This window comes from Hylobates moloch, unplaced genomic scaffold (assembly GCF_009828535.3).
Source record: "Hylobates moloch isolate HMO894 unplaced genomic scaffold, HMol_V3 SCAFFOLD_23, whole genome shotgun sequence".
NCBI lineage: Eukaryota > Metazoa > Chordata > Mammalia > Primates > Hylobatidae > Hylobates > Hylobates moloch.
This window is the reverse complement of record NW_026652298.1, coordinates 16469117-16496398: the sequence shown is the minus strand read 5'-3', so window position 1 is coordinate 16496398 and position 27282 is coordinate 16469117. Positions and strand designations below refer to the sequence as shown.

The following is a 27282-nucleotide window of genomic DNA, read 5'->3' as shown; positions in this document are numbered from 1 at the left end:
TTTTAAACATAATTTATATATATATGTACAATTTTTAATTTGTACTTTTTTTTGAGACAGAGTCTTGCTCTGTCACCCAGGCTGGAGTGCAGTGGTGCAATCTTGGCTCACTGCAAGCTCCGCCTCCCAGATTCACGCCATCCTCCTGCCTCAACCTCCTGAGTAGCTGGAACTACAGGCGCCTGCCACCACATCCGGCTAATTTTTTGTATTTTTAGTAGAGACAGGGTTTCACCATGTTGGCCAGGATGGTCTCCATCTCCTGATCTCATGATCCGCCCACCTCGGCCTCCCAAAGTGCTGGGATTACAGGCATGAGCCACCGGGCCCGGCCCATTGTACTTTTCTTATAAGGGTAGTTGAGAATCATTTCCTATGCATATGAGCCATTTATTCATATTTGCTTTTCTGTGAACTGTTCATTTGTTTCCTTTGCGCATTTTTCAATAGAATTGTTAGGGGTCTGCAGTTCTTGTTAAAGCCAACGGTGACAAAAAATCCTTGTGAACTGGGCTAGGAACCATAAGGAGAATGAACACTCTTCCATCAGCTTTGCAGCTTTACCTAGATCCATAGGAGCCAGGGGCCAGAAGAGTGGTATCTAGGCCAAATGAGTTCTCTGACATTTAGGTAAAAAGAACATCACGAATTACTTGAGGCTAAAAGAGAAAAAAAAGAAGGTATAGTGGTTGCCTTCCTCTCGAACCCTGAGAAATCTTGCATTGCCCAGCACAGTCCATGCCCCAGGAAAGAGGCCAAGCCCTTCCTAGATGTTAGTGGCAAGGACTAGGCTATGATGGCGAAGTCCAGAGATTAACTGGTCTGAATCCCGGCTTCGCCTTTTACTAGCTCTGGGATCTTGTGTGAGTTATTTAACGTCACTGCCCAAAGGTTCTGAATTGTTGTGTACAAATTTGCCAGGTAGGTAGAAGACATGTTAAGAGTAGCCCCAAAACACAACATGATACTTTTTCTGGACATAGAATTGACCATTTGAAATATGGGAAAACATTATCCTTTTAGTGTGATACACGTTGTCATAGCTTTGTCCTGCAAACTGGCAAATGTGGCCCACAGGAATTGACATTGAACATCTAAGGCAGTTGTCCCATAGAGTTAAACAATGACCAGGAGAGAAGAAAACTCATTGATCTGGGCACTGCAAGGTCTTCCTTGTGATCCAATCATGATAGGTATTTATCTATTTATTTATGTCTAACTAATGCTTGCAGCTCAAACTGCTTTATCCTTTGATAACAGGAGGCTGCCTTTAAATTCATTGAGAGATTTTTCTGCTTTCCTTCATGAGTCATCCATGCCTCCCGGCCAGTCATAACAGAAGCAACTGACTGTAGTAAAAAAAATCAATTTAAAGGTAGAGGGCTTTTTCTATGCCTTAGGAACGCCTGACACCCCTAGCAATTTCAGAAAGTTTTACATTTCTATTGTTTTTGCTTTTAAAGGCTTATGTTTTTCATGACGTTGTTTTCCAGCATCATAATTTAGTACCCAGTACAAATGACAGAGGTTTTTGTTTTCCTTAGTTTTTCAGGGCTGTCCATCTTGCTCTGTGTTGCTTGATCTTGTTCGGTTTGTGGAAATTCATCAAGCTGTACACTAACAAGTCTATATTATATTTCAATAAGAAGTTTTATATACATGTGCACACACTGAAAGAAAATGGTCAGCCTCCACAAAGAGGAAACAGTTGTGAATGCCAGGCCTGTGCCGGTGGTACCACCTGTGGAAGGCATTTTTACCTCTGGTCTCCACTTTAGTTACATCCATCAGGAGTCAGCAAGGCTTAGTGGTTAAGAACAGGGGCTTAAAGCCAGAGTGATCGGGCTTGAATACTGGCTTCACTTTTACCAGCTGTGCGACCCTGTGGAATTTACTGAACTTCACCCTGCTTCAGTTTCCTCATCTGCAACATGGTGCTAACGGCACCCAAAATCCTCAGGTTGCTGTACAGATGAAAGCGGTTCACATGTGTGTAAACAAACTGGAAGCATGCTGGGCCCGTGTGAGTACTGCGTCAGTATTAGCTATCCCATTGCTCCCCACAGCAGTACTTACTTTACAGGTGGCTGCATCCACTACTCAAGCATTTAAGCCTCCCTTACATTATATTTCTTTGCTTACCAATTTCTTCTTGTGGAGATCCAAGTGTAGAGGAGAGAGTAGGCTGACTCCTCCTCCTCAATCACCCATCAGTTTACTTACCTGCATGGCTACTTTCCAGTCCTAGGCCCTCCCCTCCTGCCTCCAAGCAATCTTTCTCTGCAGCTGATGGATATTCAGCTATCTGCACATGCTCCTATAAAATGTACATTGTGTGGTGTGTACTTTTAATTGATTGACATTAAAAGTATGATACTGCAGAATTGATTTTTTAAGCTTGGTTCCACACAGTGCTACGTTTTAAGCTCTATCCGCATTGCTGCGTGTTCCTTCGGGCTGTTGCTTCCAAAGGCTAAATGGTACTCTATGACATTCCCCCATTTACCCAACCACCCACAACTGTCAATGCCCACAAAACCTCTGACTTTCTGTCACGACAATGCTGCAAAAGGCACCTGGGTACATGCCTTATACAAACACGCCCTCTTCAGGATTGAGGCCGCTGGGTCATAGGGCAGACTATGTCTCATTTAACTAAGTACTGGCTGTACTTAGGCCAAAACAGCCTGATCACTCTACGGAGTGGCTTCAACAGATCATCTAATTATAACATTCCTAATGAGGTACATGGTGTGACTTCCCCCATTCTACTGATAAAAGATTTTCCCTTGGCTTCATAGCTGGTACACACAATTTGAAAACAGGGCACATGACCTCGGAGCTGCAGTGTCTCCCACCACAGAGGGCCATGACAAGAGCATACCTTCCACCTCATCTTGGCCTGTGTCACATCCCCTATCTCCTGGCCCGACTGATGACTACTGCATGCATTCACATAATGGACATGCCTAAGCTCATACTGTTTAAAAAGTCCCACCTCACCTTATAGGCCCACATGGAAAACCACCACCTCCAGGACACCTTCTCTGGCTGCCACTCAGATCTCCCTCCACTCAAAATCAACATTGCATTGATAGTGTTTACCAGGCAATTCATTATTGTCCCTGCTTCATTCATTTATTTTTGCCAGTTAAATGGCACTCTAGGGGGTAAGAATTAAACAATGCAATTTATATTCCTCCATGGCTAACACACTGCTGAGTGTACGATAAGCATTTTTTTAAAAAGTATAGAACTGGGGCCAGGCACAGTGGCTCACACCTGTAATCCCAGCACTTTGGGTGGCCAAGGCAGGAGCATTGCTTGAGCCCCAGAATTTGAAAGCATTTCTAGGCAACATAGCAAGACCCTGTCTTTACCAAAATAAAAATAAAAATGTGAGCTGGGTGTGACAGTGTGCACCTGTAGTCCTAGCTACTTGGGAGTCTGAGGCATGAGGATCACCTGAACCCACGACTTAAGAGACCACACTGAGCTAAGACTGTGCTACCGCACTCCAGCCTGAGTGACAAAGTGAGATTCTGTCTCTAAAATTATTTTTTAATAAAAAAATACATAGAACTGTATAGACTTTTAATAATGCAGACATTTTACCTCAACGATCATGTGGTACTAACCGCTTATTTACAAATGAGGGAAAAAACGATTACCAAATAACTATGTTAACAGTAATCATAACTTAAAAGATTGTTATAATTTGGTACTCATTAAGTGCCTGACCATGTGGTAAAAATTTTTTATGCATTATCTCATTTAATCTTCAAAATAACCTGATGAGATTGAGATTATTTTGTTCCCTATTTTTCAGATGAGGAAGCTGTGGTTTTCTCAGGGTGATTAAGTAATTGACTCAAAGTCATGGTTAATAAGTTTCAGAAATGAGATTCATGCTCATTTTAGTTAGGACCAAAGATAATTTATGCAAGACTGATGTAACAACACAAAAAAACTATAAGCTGCCTCAGAATTTTCTATTAGAAATTTATCATCCCTGAAGGCTTTTATAAAGTTTACATAGTATAACATTTTATGTGACTAAAATACTCCCAGAATAATTATGGCAACCAGTCTTCCAATCCCTTCCTCATCTTTCTATGTCCTTAAATATAGTAACAAGTGTGGCACCCTCTGAAAAAGAAGAAATTATTCTTTAACACTTGAAATTCCTGAGACTAGGAAGGTGTTAATTACCATCCAGAAACTCAGTGCATAATAAGGCTCAAAAATATAGATATTTTAAAGCCTATCCCCTTAGTGCTTAAAAATCAACCTATTTTTTTTGATGCTACAGACAGAAACAATTCCTTGATTTTCCATTACCATTATATTATATCATCTATGCAACTATGAACTCTGGCCAAGGCAGCCTCTTGTCCCCTGTGAACAGTGGGTTTCTAAGGTCTCAAAGACATTTATTCTTCAGATAGGTAAAAATGAAAAAAAGGATCAATCCTAAAAGGTTTATAGTAGTGAGAAAAGAAGACCATCTGCTCTGAGATAGCTCTGGGCTGATTTTCCCAGCAGGAAAGCCCAGGTTTTAGAAACCTTGTTATCATTAGAGAAAGGTAAAGAAATTGCTGAGAATTAGGATAAAAGATTTTCAAGCCCTACAGCAGAATGAAACAATGTATTTTAGAATTATATGCAGGTTTACATAAAGTTGGATTATCCGTGAATTTGGGTAGTTTGGTTTGTTTTTTAAAGAAGGGTAGACTGTTACAACACTTTCGGGTTTTGAAATTGATCAGATGCTATGCCTACCACTATTTGCTCTCACATACTCAAAATCTCATACCATCTTTATGAACCTGTTTATTCTGGATCAGCAAAGCTTCCAATGTAAAATGACAGCTCATCTAGAATAAATCTTCATCATTCTTTTGTGCTGAAATGCCAGGAGATTTGAAAACTAATCCTCTGTACACTTTCGTGTTCCCTTCTGTCCACCAGATCATGTCCCTGATGCTCCCATATCAAATAGATTTTTATTTAACAGAGGCCTTTACCAGCTCTACAAATAACTGCTCCATGGTCTTTGAACTACTATTCCTATTGCCCGTTTTGCTTCATTCTTTGTTCATTTGCTGTATTACAGCGCTCATACTGAGGGACAGACAGGTGAGCATATTCTCAAAGTGAAAGGCACTTTAGAAATTCCCAGCAGACAAGCTTAGCCAATCAGAGGCACAATACTTATCTTTGTTTTCCCCCTAACCCTTTACTCTTATTCAAATAAAACGGATTTAAAAGCTTGTTTTTCTATACTCAAAGCACAAAAGGCTTTCTACGACAAACAAACAAATCAGGCTAAAAAAAAAGCCAACTCCTTGAGCAGAAAATGAGCCCCTTATTTCTGGCCCATATTTTCCCTATAGCTTTAAAGTAATTTCTCTTTTAAAAATTAACTTCCTCTGAAGATACTGAGAGAAGACTGCCTAATAATAATACTTTGAAGGAATAAGGAATGACATGTGTAAAGAGATTTTTAGGATTGAGAAATACCAGTCAAAAACCTGAGACTACATATTGATATATCTAGTTATAAGGAGCCTTAGTGGAAAAATGCAACAATTCCATAATTTGATTAACAGAACATTTCTTGTACTCTCCTCATAGATGAGAAAATCTAGAGCAATGGGGCTCAGTGTTAAATGATCACCCAAGTCCACAGAGCTGGTTAATGACAAAGCCTAACATACAATCCAGTCCAGTCTATTATTTGCACCATATCATATTGCCATTGTAAAGCTAAACATTTCTATTGGAACGCACTTCTTCAACATAGACTCACAATAAAATCAACGTTCTCAAAAGATGTGGCAGCTGGTTTACCGTAATTTGTTACTGACCCCCAGAATATAGGAACCTGTAATTTGTAAGAATTCTTCACTACGGCTCAGGTTATTGAGTTGAAAATGACATAGTGCAGAATCTAAGCAAAGTGTGCTTATAAAGAAAGGTCACTAGCTGCATACATGCACATTTCCATTTGCCATTTACTGTCCAAGTAATGCATCCACACAGCAAAATGTGGCTTCTCCTATGGCTTCCTTATGTTAGAAAACATTTTTAGGCCCTCCTCAAATTTCTACTACTGCAGTGTTTTGAGGAGGAAAGAATGTGACCTTTTAAACCTATTTGGTAACGTGGCTGAACCAATTCACACGGCACATTAAGGCAACAGACATCTTCTCTGTGGCATTTTAATGAGTTCCTCTTAAAGTCTGTCTAGAAAAAGAAGCCACGATTCTTGCTCAAAACAAAATGGAACAGCAAAAAGACTCTCACCACCAGTAGAAGAAAGTTAGCTAATTTATAGTGTACTATAGAACACACTGCATGGTGAGGCACAGTATTTCTGCAAATGCCAAGACAGAATGAAATGAATACAGGACAAAAGAAAGAGGGGGAACAAAAGTACATGCCGAGCTGAGTCCTTAAAACACCACTGATCATGAGGTGCATGCTGTGTATAACGGTGGATGTACTTAATGCACCCAGTATTTTAGTGCCTCATTAGTGAAAACTCTTAGGCAGGGTCCAAGAAGGCCCCGCCGTACTCTGAGTTGTGCTCTACATTAGCAAAATTCACATGTTACATGATGAAACTATATGCCTTATTCAAAGCTAGTCTATTTTTCCCTTCATGTACCAATAGAACTCCCATGACTTCATCTCGATGCTACTGAGCTAAAGCGAGTTGTCTGGGGCTCGATGGGAAGGGATGCCCTAGACACTTAATAAATGTGACAAAGAGCTATGACATCTGTAGTCTAGTTTCAAACACTTCAGCATAGGCAATGTAATATATTTATAGATTAAAATTATATCCTGGCCAGGTGTGGTGGCTCACGCATGTAATCCCAGTACTTTGGGAGGCCGAGGCAGGTGGATCACCTGAGGTCAGGAGTTCGAGACCAGCCTGGCCAACATGGTGAAACCCCATTTCTACTAAAAATACAAAAACTAGCCGGGCATGCTGGCAGGCACCTGTAGTCCCAGCTACTTGGGAGGCTGAGGCAGGAGAATCACTTCAACCCAGGAGATGGAGGGTGCAGTGAGCCGAGATCATGCCACCGCACTCCAGCCTGGGTGACAGAGTGAGATTTCGACTCAAAAAAAAACAGAACAAAACAAACAAAAACAATTATATCCTATACACAGTCAGTGGTTCTAATCAGAATTTACTTCCCAAGGATGGTAAACTAGCATTATATCAGAGGTATCTGTGTCTTAGTCAACACCAGAGATTTTGCTAATTGGCATACTCAAATGGATTTTCATTGGTGAAATCAGTATCAGTGGCTTGCTGCTCACATGGCACATGTTTAAAAACAGGCTTTCGTCAATGAAACTAGTGGCATTTAAGATAAGTGAATTGGCAAAATTTTCCACCCTTATATAAACAGAGCATGAGAATCTAGGGATGTCTACAGCTTATACCCTCAGGACATCTGATGATCAGTTGCTAAATGGCCTTATGTCCAACAACTGGGTCAGAGGATTCCCATTCCTTGGTGCCCACTAAAAAGGTGAGAGAATCCTGCCTCTCGAAAGTTGACACGTTGGCCTGGAGTGGAACTGTCCGGAAAAATTTGACTGGAGCATTTTAAAAACGCCAGCAAGCTGGAACTTGAGTTTACAGGACAGGCTTCATGAATGCTTCCTGCCTGTCTACTAATAACTGTTCAATTAAAGTCTGTTACACAGAACTGGCCTGAGACTTAGTTGAGCTGCGTGGGATGAGCAAATCCTCACACAAAACTTCAGCCACTTTTCTGTGGCTACTGCTATCTATTAAAAAGAGTTGGGCGTGACCAATTGGCTTAAGACTATTCTCAACATGTACATAACATGTATAACTGCTGCCCTGAAGCCAACCCATCCCAGCTTGGTAAATTTTCAGGAGTTTTCCAAGCCAGTTGTTAAAAATAGCCATTACTGTGAATTAAAAATATCTAAATTTAAAGTAAATATATTATATTGAAAACAAGGGTAATACATACTTAAAACTGATACACTTCCTATGTAGTTTGCTACATTTTAAGAGGGTTTACATCAATTGTATTTATATGGTGGCAAAACTACATAATACAACTATACAGTAGTGCTCCACTGGGCCCCTCTTCCCAGCTCTGAGTTCAGTCATGTCACACTGGTACTGGAAACTGGCCAGGGTGGGAGTATCTACACCAGGGAATCCAGCAAATGCTACCATCAGGGATTTGTTTCATTTTTCAGGACTGGTTGTTCAACACTTACCAGAACACCACTGACGTGTATGGTCTTGATTTAATAGAGAAGACTTTGACTCCTCTCAATATCCATATTCTAAAGCCCTGGAATATACCAGCATAAATAAAACCCCACACCCTGTTTACTGCAGCGGGACCATGCCGCCATGCACACCCGCTGCCCAGGGCAACAGGACACACTCACTTTTGAAGCAGCTGGGTCCACTAGTCTCTGGCGATGTCGGGCTGAGTTGAAATGGCTCTTCGGAGGCTGCCCTTCCTGACAGTGAATGGAAGATGGGGAGTGAACGAGAGGTGGGAAGGGAGAAGGTGGGTTGTGGGATGATGGAGAAATGGTCAGAAAAGGGAGAGGGACAGTGTTTAACAGCACTGTATTTTGTTTTAGCTAAACATCAATAACAAAAACACAAGACACGTTCTCCCCCACAGAAGCATATGTGATGTGCAAGTTATTTTATTATAAACAAACTTGTATGTGCAAGTGTGTAATAAAGTCACAAACACAACCCAGTATTGAGATTTCCCATCAAATCTTCATTTTCCTATTATTTGATAATTGTCTGTATTTCAAAAATACTAAGGGAAACTGGGACATGATTTCTCTGAATATGAAGTCCATCTTCCTGAAATAACAGAAAGCACTGCAGAGCCTTCTTAGGGTTAGAGTTCCCACCCATTTAGATATGAACAAAATGATGTGGAAATCACAATCTTCCTCCGAACCATGACAAGCCTCCTGCCTCAGAAGCTCCTGTGTCCATCATCCTGGCAGAATTCATGGTGTCCGACAGCCACCAAAAACTCTGCCCCTAAATGCACATTATATTTTATTGGCTGAAACAGAGATTTAGCATTAAGTCTGTAATTTAAACCTATGTAAAAGAGTGGTCTCTCCTAAGACCGATCCTGTTAATGCCCTCGTATACATATTGGACAAATGGGTCACATGGAAAGGCATTACACGTTCCTATTATTCATTCCATGCCAAACACACAAACATACCACCCAAGGTACTGTATTTTAAAAGGGAAGTTTGGAATGGGGCCGCGTTAATGGTATAGAGTTTTACTTCTCCACCTCTCAGAGCTGGACAACAGTGAACGAGAACTTAAGAAGCAAGTCCTACCCACTGTGAGCACTAACGCCAGGGAAAGGGAGATGAAAGCAACCAAGAGATGGTCTCACAAAATCCCTGGGTTTAAAGGCCCCATGCAAGTGAGAGCCAACACCAGTGAAATGACCCTCAGATGAGGGCTAGCATTTGCTCAGCTCTCTTAACAGAGGAGGGTGAAAAGACCTCCTTAGATAAAAATGCAATTTCTATATTACAATACTTAAGTATTCTTTTTCTTCTTCGTCTAGGAATAACAGCTCTATACTTTTAAGACGTGTATCAATCGCACCCACTTGAGTTGCCCATAATCACTGCTTTGGCGTTCACAGTATAATGCTTACCTTTCAAAAAGGAAATGTTATAAGTAGCAGATTGCCAGTCAGGATTATGTTTTTCCTAGTAACCGCCCTGCCAACATGGATTCTTTCTCTACCTTCTCTGGGAAAAAAAATGCAAGGAAATAGTCTTGAAACTCGGCTGACCTAGAAAATGTACCAAAGCTTTAAGAACAGAGAATCTATCCATTGACTCACTGACTACTGAGCAAAACAAAACCAAGCAAAAACCTGAGCACGTCTTCCCATTTCCATAGAATCAAGAGTTTTCACGTGAGAAACACAGTGTTTGAAAAAAAGCATCATGGATTATTTATTTAGTTTGATGTGAAAGCGCTCCTTTCAACTTAATGGTTTATCAGAAGGTGATTTTAAAGCTCTTTTTGCCCCTAAAAGAAGTTATCAAATGTAAATAATTATCCTCATTAATCTATCTGAAGAACCGCCTTTATTAACCTTCCCTATGGAATGATTACAACTGATTTAAGAGTTTCAAAGCACAGTGCCAGACTGCTACTCATCGGAAAAAAATTAATCTTAGCATTAAATACACAATTACAGTCAACGTGCAAATTAACTAAATCCTGAGCCTGTGGTTTATTGCTCTTCTTCTGACTCCAAGGTGAAAATGTTATTTTATTTTTTAATTAGCTAATTGTACCATGAACTCAGCAGGGGGCAGATGTTGATATTAAACCCAGGATCTGAATCTTAAACTCCCAGTAGGTGGGAGACTAGTTTAAAGAGAGCAAGCACATCCTTCAAGGGTTAGGTTTTTGAAACCTGGTGTCCATTTTATCTAGTTTATTTTCAAGTACAATAAATCTGTAACAATAGTCTGCTTGTAATGAACAAATAAGGCTATGAAACAATCAATGTATTTACACAGAGATTCCAGTAATACATCTTCATAGAAACCAGGAAAAGCCTGGAGGATTAAAGTCATTTAATAAATTGCATATGGAGTGAAAATAAAGGAACTGTAAACAGCTCACCATAAGTTTTTCTCCATGTGACTGATACCTTAAACTAACCTTAATTTTCAATGAACTAGTCACTTGGTATCCTATTGTTTAAAAAAAAAAAAAAAAAAAAAAGTTTGTGATGGTTATTTGAGTATATATATACATATATGTATATACATATATACACACATATACTCATATACATATATACACATATATGCATATACATATATACACATATATGCATATACATATATACACATACATGCATATACATATATACACATATATGCATATACATATATACACATACGTATATACATATATATACATATATACATATATACATATATACATATATACATATATACATATATACATATATACATATATATACATATATATGTTAGTTTGGTGACACTGAGACTTTGTGGAAAGGTGCACATAGCTAGATCCAGGATGGGAACCTTTGAGAAGAATTTAATTCCTTAGAAGCTGAACATGCCTGCTTCTTCACTATAGGGAGATCCTACCTGAAAATATTTTTCTTTCCCTATTCCCAGTCTTGCTACCTACCAGATCCTATGACACATCCAAGAAAGGTACAAACTCTAAACCTTTGAGCTTAGTCATGTAAGTACAGCTATTATCAGTTCAAATATGTAGTACTTTATACATTTTTGAAAAAGCAAACAGGGCTCTCATAAGTGGTATCACAGGGAACTGATGATCCTATATAACGGATTTGTTCACATAGCTTTCTGTGTTCAGGAAAACATTAAATTATGTCACTCAATACTAAAGGCAAAATTTTGACTTCATTTTCCCAAATTCTAAGTTCTAATAATCCATTTCTCTTTCTAAATGACAGCCTTCAGACTCTGGTACTGTCATTCCAGACTGAGACATCAGTCTCCTGGTATCACTTACCTCCTGGTTAATGCCATCAACATCAGCAAAATAACAAATTAGACCTGGGCCAGCCCCACAGGGCTGTAAACTGAATGGCTTATTTACATATGCAAATAGGGCTCTTCACTGAAAGGGGAGCTGGCTGAGGAAGGGGTGGATTCCTCACCATTAGTTTTGTGGAAAAGGAAGCACATTCTATTGCTCAGGTGAACCCAACCAAAATCATTTTGCTGGGATAACTATCATTAATAAAAGAAGCAACTCTCAGTTATGTAAATAAACTCTCAGAGACTAACAAAAGAAGAGTTGACATGTGCATAATGAAGAAACTTAATGAGACATATTTCATCTCTATGCTAAATGCTTTCACTAAGCCTTCTCCTATTAAGTCATTTTAGAAATTATAAATATCCCTTAACACTACAGATCACACTTTTTAAATAAATTATTGTTCCCCTAACATTACAGATCTGATAGCTTAGTACTTTAGCTTAATTTGCATCATGTAAACATATTTACAAGAATGCTCTATGGAAAACAATGTATCAGGCATGAAATAATGGGTGCCCAGTGAATTTAGTTGCTAACACCAGACGATTTATAAAAGCCTAATTCTTTAAATCAGGTATAGGTTATTCTATATCAAAATGACAGGCACAAGGAAAATTTAAAACTAAGTATATCTATAATTTTAGCATTAGTTCCATTAAAAAAAAATCTGTCATTAGGCATTTCTAGCCTAGAAAACCAGAAAATCATATATCAGAGCATATAAATATTTGAAGGCCTCCCAGCCTGCTTCTTAAAAGTCCATTCAAAAGAGTTTTAATTAGCTGGGCATAGTGGCTCACGCCTGTAACCCTAGCACTTTGGAAGGCTGAAGTGGGGGGATCCCTTCAACTCAGGAGTTTGAGGCCAGCCTGGGCAACATGAGGAGACCTACTTAAAAAAAAAATAGCCTGCCGTGGTAGCCCATGCCTATGGTCCTGGCTACCTGAGAGGCTGAGGCAGGAGGATCACTTGGGCCTAGGAGTTCAAGGCTGCAGTGAGCCATGATCACGCACTGCACTCCAGCCTGGATGATGGGACGAGACCCGGGCTCAAAAGAAAAAACAAAAACGACAACAAAAAAAAGAGTTTTAATTCTGAAAAGAATCACATGCATTTTCAGAGAATAAACTTATCTACTCACCTCTGAGATAGTTTATATCTCACCCCCAACCAAAGCTCTTACTAAACACTGTACTTAAATGTAACAAAGCTATTACAAATAGGCTATGAAAGAGATCCCTGAACATAAGAAAAGCCATAGAGGATTATACAAAGTCAAAGACATTCCATCAAAATAAATCAATTGATAGAATCTGTAAGACAGGGAGATTTAACCATTATCAAGCCTATCAAAACACGGATCAGAAACCCAAATGAACATCAAAGAAATGTGCCGTTTAGAAGTAGAGCACATTTTCAATTATGACATCATAGGCTTCTAAAAACCCATAGAACTAATCACAATTTATGAAACTTCTATTATTAATAACCCTATAAGGAGAAGAGATCATTTTCCCTCATCTCCAGAAAAGTCCAGTTAAACACAGACTTTTCAAATGAAGTGAGTCACCAAAATGGGATACCCTCATCACTGAAATGCAGACCCTAAGACGGCAGCTAACTTTTTTCATCGTAACGTTCATATTTTACATCATGAAACAACACTTGCCAATACTTTACGCAGCAACTACCAGCAATGTACTCTATTTCCTGATTTTTTTTTTTTTTTTTTTGAGATGGAGTTTCTGTCACCCAGGCTGGAGTGCGGTGGCACAATCTAGGCTCACTGCAACCTCCACCCCCAGGGTTCAAGCGATTCTCCTGCCTCAGTCTCCCAAGTAGCTGGGATTACAGGCATGCGCCACCACACCCAGCTAATTTTCGTATTTTTGGTAAAGATGGGGTTTCACCATGTCGGCCAGGGTGGTCTTGAACTCCTGACCTCAAGTGATCCGCCCGCCTTGGCCTCCCAAAGTGCTGGGATTACAGGCGTGAGCCACCGCGCCCAGCCTATTTCCAGATTTTTCAAACAAATGCTGGTCTTTACTTACTGAATTGATGATGTGACTTGTAATTAAAAACAGCCCTAAGAAAGTGGTTTTTAGACTGTGATGAGACAGGGCTAGGGAACTCATTATAAATGCTTTAGGTTGTGTCCCAAACTTTCATTTATTAATTTTTCCCATATCCATGTAGCACTACAAGTACTATTACATATACTACATGTGATAATTTCTTAATAGTTTTATTTAAATAGATGACTTTTTAAAAAAACTTAAATACTTCAACTTTAATGATGGCCTATGTAATAACATCTTGAAAACATGTCTTTGTAATATGCATTTTTCCTTACACATATTTTAAAATATTAAATGCTAAATTAAAACTATTTGTGTACTTACCAGTGTAATCCTGTGTGCAACCAGTGGTGCTCACCCTACCTCTGAAAAACCAATTCTAAAGCATGGCTCTCAGTGGAAATGAGTGGTCCAAGCTTTACAGTTTCAGAGACAGCAGTGGTAGAGTGTGACGGTCACCATAGCTGGCATGTATGACTCTGTCACATCTCCTTGACATTTCCAACTATCTGAGATGTCAAACAAGGACTGCAAATGTCACATGTCCCTTGCCAATTCTTGACTTTTGCCCACCAAATCCACCTTCCCTGGTGTTTGTCATCTCCAGCAAAGACCACCACCATCTACCCAGTGGCTCCAATGACTCAGGAGTCAACATTACTGTCTCACCCTTGATCTCAGTTTCTCTCTTTCATGGGCCAAACAACTAGCACTGCACCTATGTCTAATGCCTCAGCAAATCCTACTGGTTATAACTTCATAACATATTACAAATTCAACCCTTTCTTACTTCCAGTGTCCTCAACCTCATCTAAGCCATCTGTGTCAGTTTGCTAGGGCTGCTGTAACACAGTACCATAAACCGGGCAGCTTCAACAACAGAAACTGTCTCATAGCTCTGGAGGCCAGACGTCTAACATGAAGATGTTGGCAGGGTTGGTTCTTCTGCTGGCTGAGGGAAGGAACTCTTCCAAGCCTCATTTTGGCCTCTAGATGGCTGTCTTCTCCTTGTGTCTTCATCCCATCTGCAGTATCGGGGGTTAGGACTTCCATGTATTTTCAGGGGGGACATAATTCAACCCATAACACCATCTGAGTCATCCGACTCCAGCAATAGCCTCATATCTCTCTTCCGTTACTTTTGCTCTCTGTATTCTACCAAGGGCAGATGCTGTAATATGCAAAGATGCCCTCATCAGACAGACCATGTCACTTTCCTCCCAAACCTCCCCTGCCCTTCCCTCTACTCTCTGGGTCCAGCCTGGCGGCCTGTCTGGATTCCTATGGCTCGCCAGCTCCCAGCTCTTACTTCACTGCAGCCACACTGGTCTTTGCGCTGTTCCCAAACCTCTCCCAGAATGTTCTCAACTCAGGATCTCTGGGATTCCCTTCACTGGAAAACATTCCCTTAAGTATTTTGCAAAGAATGCCCATGCTTCATTCAGGAATGCTCAAATGTCCCCTCCTCTAAAAGAGGAATGCTCCCATCACTCCTTTTCCCCATCTTCCTTTACATTATAACATTTATTATTACTGGACATAATACGGTATATGTATGTGTTTGTCTTTCTGTAAGCTCCACAAAGCCAGGAACTTTGTCTCATTTGTTTTCTACCTGACACTTAGTAGGTGTTAAATAAATATTTATTAAACCAATCATAAGTGTGTATGTGTGTGTGGGATGCATAGTTACCCATCATCAGCTCAACCATACCCAGTGTTTCAGTCAGGATTCCTGCAAAACACAGATTGAACTCTCACACTGGGTGGCCTGAGAAGAATTTGATTAAGAGATTACTTACAAAGGAGTAGGGCTCTTTTTCCAGCCCTAGGCCAGAAGAGGAAAAGGGAGGAAGCTGCTTCTAGAACCTAAAAGAGAAGAGGTCACCTGACAGGTGCCCTTCTTTTTTCAGTAAAGCATTCAGCCATCCAGTGCTAAAGCCACCGGCAGGGAGCCAGGGAGCAATGATTTCGATCACATTCTCTATTCTCCCTCCTTGTCTCTTGTCTCCTGCCAGGATCTCCCCATGGGGCTGAACCCAACCAGACACCAGAGGCCTGACGTGTGGCAGCTGAGGAGGTGGGAGAAGGAAAAAGGAAGAAGAAGGAAGGGTGCAGAGGGAAGAAATGAAAGCATGAGAAATGGGGAGAGGAAAAGAAAAAGGAAAAGAAAAAGGGAAAAGAGGTAGGGGTGGGAGGAGAGAGAGGGAAACAAGGAGGAGGGAGATATGGGGAAAGGTGCAAAGTGATCTGGAGGTCAGACCGAAGCCGGAAGGCACCTGCACAATCACTGGGCCAAAGGCAGCTGCAACCACAGTGACTCCTTCCCTTATTCCTTCTCTGCCCAGTCCCAGTTTTTTAAAGAGCAAGTGTTTTTCACCTTCAAAATTTTTCTGTTTTAGACAAACACTGTGGACGTGCCTATGTATCTGATGGGAGGAGAGGCAAACAATTTGAGCGGGGAAGCTGCACAGTAGTTTTTCTCCTCTGGCTCTCACTTCCCAGAAATGCTGAAGGGGCGAACTAGATATTATCTGTGAAGCCCACATATCTAATCACTGGGAGTTTTCTTTTGTCAAGGTTTCACATTACTGCAATTTTTGTAGGTCTGCAGTCTCAACTCAAAAGAAAACCCTGGGATTGGATTCCTGATGCAATTCTTACTTTGCATTCAAATTTACTTCCCAACCCTGTTATACTTCAATTTACCTTTTAAAGTTATTCAACATTAGGAAAGTAGAAAAGCCATTCTGTACAGAACCCACTCAGATTCCATGGAGAAGAGAGTTCTCTGAGGGATAGCAGGAAGAGAAACTGACACAATTCTCCCCCTGGCCACAAACTGGTGGTACCTACAGGGACAAGTCACTCAGCCTTCCTGGACCTCAGCTTCTAAATCTGTAATTAGGCATGGAGATTTGAAGTCTGAAATTCCAAGACCCTGCCTGAAAGCTAGTTCAATTTTACAACGATCAAAAATATCCAAGACCCTCTGTTTTATAGATGAATAAATTCAATTATTGGGCTCACGTCATAGTTCAAATTTCTTGTAGCCTGCATAATATGTGTGTTTTGGAAATCATGGCATTGACAAACTATTTAGAAAACATTTACCTTGACTGCTGTTCATAGAGAAATGTGTGGGTCTTAGACTATATTATATCCATCGGTCAATGATCTTCTGTTAGAGCATTTTAAAATATTACATATCGATTCAAATTAATGAATTTTATGTCAAATACCAGTTAACATATTATACCATAGACAATAAGTTTATGGTTGTAATTACTGACTGGAGCTCCAAAAACACAGCACAATTATACTGTAGCACATATGTCAGCCCACTTATGTCCCTTCAGTTTAGAAAAAAATCTAATGATAGCACATGGCACACATTTTTTAATGAGTGAAATTACAAGACACCTAAATTAAGAGAACCAATTTTCCACAGGGAAATTTAGGGGGGGAAATCTAAAGGTAAACCAATTTTCTGAAGGCAAAATAAAATTTTCAACATAGCTCTAAGTTGTACCCAAAGCAAATTATTGCCAGCAAGTAATATGGCTCTGATAATTAGACTTGATTGGTGTTTAAATTAAGCAGGGGATGTGCTACACTCCTCAAACCTGTTTTGACTTGTTTCATTTGTCCTAGCAGGCATGAAGAGAATGGCCAGGATCCCAGGAAAGGAGAAGCAGCCTGGCTTTGCAGATTGGGGTAGGATAGCATCTATCTGAACTCTCTCTCATCTGGCAGTTTCTTACCACACAGATTCCTATGTGAAACAGATGAAGAGCCCACACACACACCAATCATCATTACAACACTGAACACCTAACAGGACAGGGTTAATCTATAACACAACAATAATTACATCTTCTACCGGGGTGTAATCACTATAAATTCTAGGGTGGGGCATATGGATGAAAGGTCATCTTATCCCTCCCTCTTATTAATAAAAGCCCCGAGGCTCAGAAGACATGAACTCTGTATATTTCAAACAAATGCAAATGAAATCATCCTCATTCACGTTTAGGTCACACTGCCATAATGTCATTCTGTACTCTTTAACACCTACTTTTACCAGGAGAATGTAAAACACGGCATTTTGGCTCCCCAGTGGTTCCATTGCTAGGCTTTGCCCTGCGGGGTTCACATAGCATGTGTGGAAGGCACTCTATCATAGTGAAAAAGGTCTCAATGACCGACAGATGTTTGTATTCTGGCTCTACATGCCTAGTAGAGCCTCAGCTTCCCCATCTGTAAAATGGGGATAATAACAGCTACCTCCATAGGGCTGTCAGATACATTATGCCTATGCCATATTCAGCACATCCCTGGCATGAGTAAACACTTCATAAATGTTGGTTATTAGTGGCACAGAGAAGGCTCTCAGCACCTGCTGATTTGTATCACCTTTAACACTGACCCAATTCACTTCCAGTTATAAACTCCACATAATTGATTTCATGGGGATTTTGAGCATTTTTTACATTTTTGAATGAAAGCACTAGAACCCAGAGAGGGGCTTCAGGTCCCCATGGGCTTCAGACTTTGTGGGACCACTGATGTCTCAGATCCCCCATCGTCACCTAAATAAATCACATGTAGCAGAAGGATATAATAGGTGCCTCCAGTTACTGTGACCCAATTACAAGGCAAATCCTGAGCAAACCTCTTTGAAAATAACTGAGCAGTGACTCCAGACTAGGAGCAGATGGCCCCATAGCTGGCCTTCCTAGCACCAGACTCAGCTGCTGCATTTTGTTGCCCACCAGCCAGGGATCCCAACTCCATCATGAAAGTGCCTCCGCCATCCACAACGCCTTTCCCATGCTGTCAGCACACTTCCACTCTGATTGTCCCAGATGTCTAGTGGCATGCAAAGTAGGAAGGAAGCATGCTAAACAATCAATGAACAAACTTGTTTTTTTTTTTTTGTTTTTTTTTTTTTGTAAGTTCGAGGCTGGGAAGAGGTGGGAGGGAAGTGCTGAGGCATGGGGAATAGAATAAGGGCAGATGACAGAAAGACAGAAGCACAGGAAGTGTTTGGAAGGAAAAACAAGAAAGGCTGCTGACGAAAAATACTCCAGAAAAAAACGAAAAAGGTGATCTTTGCCAAGAAAAATGTGCTAATCTTATGCAGCTGAAAGATATTTAAAGAAACATTGTAAGATTTCTGTCTTTAACTCCTTAATTCTTAATCCTGAAGCATTCCCAAAGGAATAAGGAGTATTCCATGACCTATAGCTATGAGCACCACTTCTCATAATTGTGAACCTCTGTCATGGGCAAAAATAAAATGCCAGGATAGCATTTTTTATTGCCTCAATAAAATTGCAAGGCAATAATTTGCTCTCTAAAAGAGCAAATACCCTTGTGGAACTACGATTTTTTAGATAGTTAGCAGTTACATATAGCAGTTCCTATGTGTTACACTCTGTTGTGTATTACATGTATCAACTACTGTAATGTTTATAACAGCCCTAGGAAATGCTATTTTTATGCCCATTTTACAGATGAGAAAATAAAGGTGTAAAAGGTTTAAAAATGTGTCTGAAGTCACAGAGCTGATAAGTGGAGCTGGAATTCAAATCTAATTTGGCCAGGGCCTGTGCTCTTAACGACCACCGCAAAGAGCCTCTCCTTAGTCGTAACTGATTAATAAAACATATCAAATCATTTATTTAAGGTGGCACTGAGTTTGACTTTTTAAATTCAGTGACCTCAAGTATGCTGAGATGTTTTGGGGACTTCCAAGTAACTACTCAAACCAAAATCTATTGCTCTATTAAAAGTCCAATTCTAAAAGAGCCATAAATAATATGACCTACAGTCTCAGGCATGCCTGCCTAACTTTTAGGATGATGGGCCCTTAGGCAGCACGGCACTCTCTTCTGCCATCACTGCTGTCACTCACACTCTGAGGATGTGAGATGCTCATGGACTGTGCTGTCTTCATTAAGTTATTCTTCCTCTTGTATTTAAATCACTCATCTCATGTGATATTGCACTCAGTCACAAGCCTTCACCCAGCTTCCTCAAAGCCAGACATTTAATTCATTCCTTAGTATCACTGCTTTCTAATTATCTTTGAATTTGATAAAAATAGTGGTAAAATACAGATGCCCCTTAAACTGTTACATAGTCTAAAGATGTCAATGAATTGACAGTTCTCGGGGTTTACGGGAAAGGTAATAGGTTTAAGGCAATGGGGAGGCAAGGAAGAACAGGGGTGGTGGGATTGGAGAGGGAACCAAGGGCCAATGAAGACACTGACCTGTGTCTTAAATAAAAGTACTAACACCAATAAAAACTCCAGTATTTTAATATTTAAATATAGTATAGTATTAAGGAATGTCAAAATACCAAAAAGGTAGAATGGTAATTATCAACAGAGAGGACAGAATAAGAAATCTTAATGTATGTCTAACAGATTACAGAAAGGAAGATTAGAGACAAGAAAAAGAGGCATTATTTAATTCTCATGCTGCACAACAAAATAAGAAGCGTTATATTGCTGTGATTTATCAAGATACTAAAAGTCCTCACTAATGCAACAGAAGAAAAATTAAGAAGCAAATAATTAGAAAGCTATTCTATTTGTAGTTGACAGAATGTCTCTACTAAAATATCATGAGATTCTATTAATATACATATTATTTTTTGATTAAAAGAGCTCCGATTTTAGATACAAGATCAATATACAAAAATAAATAGTATTTATATATACTAGTAATAACCAACTAGAAAACATTAAAAGAAAAATGATATAATTTACAATAGCAATAAAAATCATAAGGTATCTAGAGATACATCTATCAAAGGATGAACAACATCTATATAGTGAAAAGTGTAAAACAGCTTAATAGGCACAAATGAATACAGAACAGAAACATATACCATATACATAGAAGGAAAGGCTCAAATACTCCCCAAATTAATTTCAAGAGCCACTGTAATTCTAACCAAAATTATAAGTAGATTTGTTTTGGTGAAATTAAACAATTTAAAAAATTTACTTAAAAGCATAAATAGCCAAAAATATCCAAATCAATTATAAATAAAAGAAGAACAAAAATAACAGACGTGCGCTACAAAAGTCAAGATTGATTACAAAATTGCAGTTGTTAAATCATGTGGGATTCACTCACAAATAAATAGACTGGGACAAATAGAGAACTGAAAAACAGACCCTAACACCAGTGTGAATGTAGTATGAACTGGAGGTGGTGAAACATACAAGAAAAAAAGACACACTAAGTAAATGATACACCAAAGATTCACTCTCTGCCTGGAAAAATAAATTTGATCCATACCTCACACCATACTCAAAACAAAAATCAGATGAATTAAAAACAATGCCAAAACACAACTTTAAAATTTTAGAGAAAAAAGGGCTGGTTGTGGTAGCTCACCACCTGTAATCCCAGCACTCTGGGAGGCTGAGGCAGGAGGATCACTTTAGCCCAGGAGTTTCAGATCAGCCTGGCCAACCATCTTTAGTAGAGATGGTAAAATCTGTCTCTACTAAAAATACAAAATACAAAAGTATTTACATTATGTAAAAAATATAAAAATTAGCCAGGCATGGTGGGATGCACCTGCAGTCCCAGCTACTTAGGAGGCTGAAGTAGAAGAATCGGTTGAACCCAGGAGGCGGAGGTTGCAGTGAGCTGAGACTGCACCCTGCACTCCAGCCTGGGTGGAAGAGTGAGACTCCATCTCAAAAAAATAAAAAAATGAAAAAATAAATTTAGAAAAAAAGATATTTTATGACCTATAAATAGGAAAATATTTCTTAAATAGGTAGAGAAAGTAAAACTCATAAAAAAGGACTGACAAATTGAACTGCATTAAAATTCAATCCTCTACATGACAAATGACACCATAAGTAAATTTCAAAGAAAATAGCAGACTGAAATAAGATATTTCCAATATCTAAAATATATACATTAATACAAAAGGGAAATAATAAAATTAGTGGGCAAAATATATGACCCAGCAACTTAGAATAGATGAAACCCAAAATGACCACTAAACATATAAAAAGATACATAACCTCTTTGGTGTAATTTAGTAAAAACTAAAGTAAAACAACAAAGTCATCACTTCACACCCATCAGAATAGTGAAAATCAAAAAGTCTCAAAATGTTGGTATAAAAGAAAACAGATCTGCTGGTAGAAGTGTACAATGATTCAGAACTTTGACAAGTTTATTGCAATATCCATTAAGGTTAAAAATGTGTATACTATACAACCCAGCAAATTCTGCTTCTTGGCATAGATCCTACAATCATACTCACCTACAGACAGCAAGCAATCCACACATAGATATCCACTGAAGCATCGTTTGTAATAGTGAAAACAAAAACCCAAACTAGACACACCTAACATGTTTATTGTTAGGGGAAAGGATAAACTATGGTATATTCATGAGATGAAATAGTAACCAGCACTTAAAATGAATGAACTCAACCTGTATGCATCAATGTAGATATCTAAAAACCTATTCTGAGTGGGGAAAAAAAGTTCCAAAATGTCCATGACAGAATAAAAACACAAACTAGAAATGTACATATCAAATCTACGACAGTGTTTGCTTCTGGGAGGGAGGGCAGAGAAGGGAACAAAAGACTGAGGAGGGGTTTTCGGTCCTGTTACATTTCCTTCATGTTTTAAGTTTTCTTCTTTTTATAATATCCAATTGCTTTTATAAAGAATACTCTCCGAAGAAAAATGACAAAATGTAAACTTTAATTTTAGATGTCAGATAGGTGTTTGTTATATCATTCTCTATGTTATTCAGCATTTCACAACCTTTTCAAATTATTTTAAAGATCACATTTAACAGCTGGACATGTAGCCATATCACCATAATTCTTGTCTATGTCAATATTTAAAACAAGAGGAGAGTCTAATTTAATAAAAAGCACAATCAAAAGATCTTCCTCCAGTAATATGGGCATAAGGGCTGTCTTTGTGCAAATGCACAGTATTTGACTCAAAATCAGATATAAGCAAAATCAGATTTAAAATCAGGAAGGCAATCAGTCAGTATGTGTCTTCCTGATAAAGGCAACACACAGGAACTTCTAATCTTTTCCTCCAGACAGCACTGACATTGACTGGCACATGTGAGGGCAATTAATAACTCTTCAAAACTGAGACCAATATCTCACTTTTCTTTCTGTTCAAGTGGAAACAGTAAATAAATCAACTTAAAACTTCCAGTAACTACTATACAAAAGGCTTTCTCCATTTAAGCTCCGGGTGAAAGCTAACCACGTCTCTGATCTCCCACATTTTCCCATCCAAACCATCAAGGTCAAACTTGGGATCAGGCCTTAGGGCTCTGTCTGCAAGTGCAGCTGACACCTACACCACACAATCGGGAGTCGGGGAGGCCTGCATCGCAGCCCACAGCTTCTCCCTGCACCCTTTGATATCAGCCTTAGCCACAGTGGAGACTCAGTGCAAGCTCGGACTAACCTCATGCAAAGAGTGTCCCATCTGTCTCTCTCCCTTTTGTTTTGGTTTTTGAAACAGGGCCTTGCTCTGTCACCCAGGCTGGAGTGCAGTGGTGCAATCATGGCTCACTGCAGCCTCAGACTCCTGAGCTCAAGCAATCCTCCCACCTGAGCCTCCCAAGTGGGACCACAGGCACACACCACCACACCTGGCTAATTTTTAATATCTTTTTCTAGAGATAGGGTCTTGCTATGTTGTCCAGACTGGTCTCAAACTCCTGGGATCCAGTGATCCTCCCAACTCAGCCTCCCAAAGTGCTGGGATTACAGGCATGAGCCATCAGGCCTGGCCAAGTATCCCATCTCAAATAGGCACACTTTTCTTCTTCTGCCCCAGGCATTCTCCAAAACCATGTAAGCCTAAGGCGTGGAAGTGAAACAAAGTCCATTCCCCTGGGAGAACAACCATCAACCAATGAGCACAGGAGCTGGTGGTGGATAAATGCTCTGGTTTCCAATAAGAGTCCTTCAGGTAGCCAATTCCAGAGTACTTCTTTCAGTGTGTGTCAGTCAAATGAGAGGTGTCAGTCAAATGACATTCCCATTGCCCATCACAGCACCCTTACACTGGCATGGCTTCCTTATCTCTCCTCCCTCATTCCTGCTTCTTGACAACATCCCAAAGCTGCTTGCCTTCAAATTCTCATCTCCAGCTCTGTTCTCAAGAGAACACAAATGAAGTGAGCAACCACCACCTACTCCAGCTCCAAATGTATTTTTCTTAATCGTGGATTCTACTTGCATTAGGCCATTCTTCCATTGCTATAAAGAAGTATCTAAGACTGGGTAATTTATAAAGAAAAGAGGTTCGTGCTGGCATCTGCTCAGCTTCTGGGGAAGCCTCAGGGAGCTTTTAATCATAGCAGAAGGTGAAGGAGGAACAGGAGTCTAACATGGCAATAGCGGGAGCAAGAGAGAGGCAGGTGGGGAAGGTGCCACACGCTTTTAACCATCAGATCCCACAAAAGCTCACTCATCACCAAGGGGATGGCTCTAAGCCATTCATGAGGGATCCCACCACACAATTCAGCATCTCCCACCAGGGCCCACCTGCAACGCTGGGGATTACATTTCAACATGAGATTTGGCAGGGCCACAGACCCAAACCATAGCACTACTATTTTCTAAATACTTGAGTGTCAAACAGCATGTGAACACAGACACAAAAATAAACAGGATGAAGTCTCTGTCGTCATGGAACTCACAAATCTAGCAAGGCAGAATTCACACACACACTTGTCACAAAATGTGACAATGGCTAATGGCAAGGCGGGTACAAAATATACCAAAGCACTGAGGAAAGGGTGACTGCTTCTGCTTATGGAGATGCTCCCAGCTCACGTCTTTTTCCTCTTCTAACTGATTGGGCAGCATTTACAATAGTTTCCAATCATCCTTGGCTCCTGGTCTTCATACCTTTTTTTAGTCTGTCCTTGAGTACGGGATTTAGTGATTCACTTCTAAGGACTAGAATACAACAAAAGTGAGGAGGTGTCACTTCCCAGATTAGGTTACAAGACTGTAACTTCTCCTTCCAAGAAGGGGTCACCTGCCTGCCCTCTCTTGCTCTCTCCCATGCTCCATCTGATGGAAGTGAGTTGTCATGCTATGAGCTGTCCTGTGAGGAGAACAACATGACAAGGATCTCAGTGGGCCTGGAAAGCAGGTGGTGCCCCAGTCCAGCCTTGAAGTGGCTGCAGCCCCAGCCGATACCTTGATATTAGCCTTGTAACAGACCTGGTGCCAGATCACCCAGCTGAGCTGCATCCGGATTCCTGATTCACAAAAACTATGACATGATAAATATTTGTTGTTTGAAGCAGATATGTTTTGGAGTCATTTGTCACAACTCCATAGATAACCAGTACACACACTAATCATGATATTAAATCACCAAAATATGGATAAATAATCTAGGCAAAGAGTGTCTGATACCTGATTCTTGTTCTTTCACATACTCATTCAATAAGCACCTACTATGTGCTAGGCAGTATGGGCACAAAGCTTAACTTTTAAAAATGACACTAGCCGGGGGCAGTAGTGCACACCTGCAATCCTGCTACTGGGGAGGTTAAAACCAGCCTGGGCAACATGGGGAGACACCATCTTTTATAAAACTAATAAATAAACAAATAAAAATGTCAGTCCCTGCCTTTGTGGAAAAGGCAAATTTGCAAAATTTGTAGCAAATCTATTTATGCAACTTCCCTAACTTATTTTAAACTATGATTTGTTATAAATGTTTAATTTCTACTGACCCTTTAAGTAATTTGTTAAATATATAATTAAAATAGCTTTGCTAAATTAAATGCACTTTATGTTTGATGCAAGATACTTAAAGGTTTATTCAACCTGTTTAAAACATAAGTTATATATTTAGAAAAGAATTCTGATTTCCTTTTCCACAAAAAATCCTTGCAGGAATTAGGTCTTTTCCTTCCATTCATTCAAAAAACTATTCCCACAGGCAGAAAACCCATGAAGCAGTGAATTGAAAAACTTTATGTCCAAACACTCTGTAATATTTTCCAAATCAACTATTTTGAACTCTACATTCTCCTCTTTCTGATGAGACTTAGTAACTTCTGCACAAACTCAGAATAAACATGTAAGCATTACTGAACAAGGTTACTTACGTGAGACTTCCATCTTCTGTGATATAACTTTTCCCTCTCACCAGATACTAACAAGAAGCGACAAACCCATAAAAACATGAGGGTTCTTTCTCACTTATTCATAAGATACTTCTTTAATACTATTTATTTTTAAAAATACCATCAGCTTTTCCACAGAATCCTAAGCATCCTACTTAAAGAATTATGATCATTTAGAATAAATAGAAAACAAAGATATGAGGAAATGATTTTTCAGTGACCTACACACACACACACACACACACACACACGGGACCTATTAAACCTATGACTAGACCAGTTACACTTACTCCAGGTAAGTTAAATTATCGCACTGGTTAAGCAGGCTTTTCGAACATGCCTCTATTTTCTTCCCATTAATAGAATCCACTTTAACCAACATGACTTGAACACAAGTTCACTTTCATTAGAAGCAATAACTTGACTCTCTACCAGTCATGGCACAAGGCCATGAATGAAGGAATAGAAGCCAGAATATATGGGAGGAAAATCACAAAGGGACTTGATTTATTACCCACCCTCCTTTTAAGACCCACCCTGGGCTTTGACCATAGTCATCCACTATGACACTGTTCAGAAGAGTATGTCATCTGTTTTCCACTTTCAAACAGGATCCTACAGTCTTCCTCTTCAGCTCATCATATTTTCTGCACACCTCTTTCTTCACTCACCAAAGGGAATATAATGAGAATTCTACTTAGAGAGGGAAGATAGTTTACATTTCATCAGGATATCCTTTGAAGATTACTGACAACTATCTCTGTATCTTACTTAAACCCACGGACACAATGGAGCTCCAAGAACTTGCATTGCAATGGTATTTTCTATACAAAAGATTTATCTGTGTTTCTAATATGGGGGAAAAATGTAGCCAAAAGCATAGTCTAAATGAATTTCAGTTGTGCAAAAATCCAGCCCAACTTCTCCCTCAAAATCATTTTGCAGTAAGAAAGGGCCAGACCATGGTACAAATTGTGAAGCCAAAGAGATACAGATTTGTATCCACACAGACAAGCGTTATGGTGTCCAGGCAATTTGTCATATATCTCTGAGCCTCAGTTTCCTCTTCTATAAAATGGAGTTAATAGGCCAGGCACGGTGGCTCATGCCTGTAATATCAGCCTTTTTGGAGGTCGAGGAAAGCAGATCCGCTTGAGCCCAGGAGTTTGAGACCACCCTGGGCAACATGGCGAAACCCCGTCTCAACAAAAAGTACACAAATTAGCTCATGGTAGTGCATGCGTGTAGTCTCAGCTACTCAGGAGGCTGTGGTGGGAGGACCACCTGAGCCTGGGAGATCGAGGCTGCAGTAAGCCATGATCACACCACTGCACTCCAGCCTGGGAGACAGAGTGAGACCTCATCT

The 27282-nt window shown here is 39.8% G+C and overlaps 1 protein-coding gene across 8 annotated transcripts in view; it reads right to left on the bottom strand.

Moving 5' to 3' along the window:
• Nucleotides 1-27282, bottom strand: part of MAST4 (microtubule associated serine/threonine kinase family member 4) — a 583079-nt gene that overhangs the window by 295802 nt on the left and 259995 nt on the right. Inside the window, exon 4 of one of the 8 annotated variants that reach the window (XM_058433846.1) lies at nucleotides 8461-8535. The exons of the other annotated variants lie outside the window; for them this stretch is intronic. Within the exon in view, the coding sequence (XP_058289829.1) occupies nucleotides 8461-8535 (75 nt within the window). The remainder of the gene's footprint in view (nucleotides 1-8460; nucleotides 8536-27282) is intronic. 8 annotated transcript variants of the gene reach the window in all.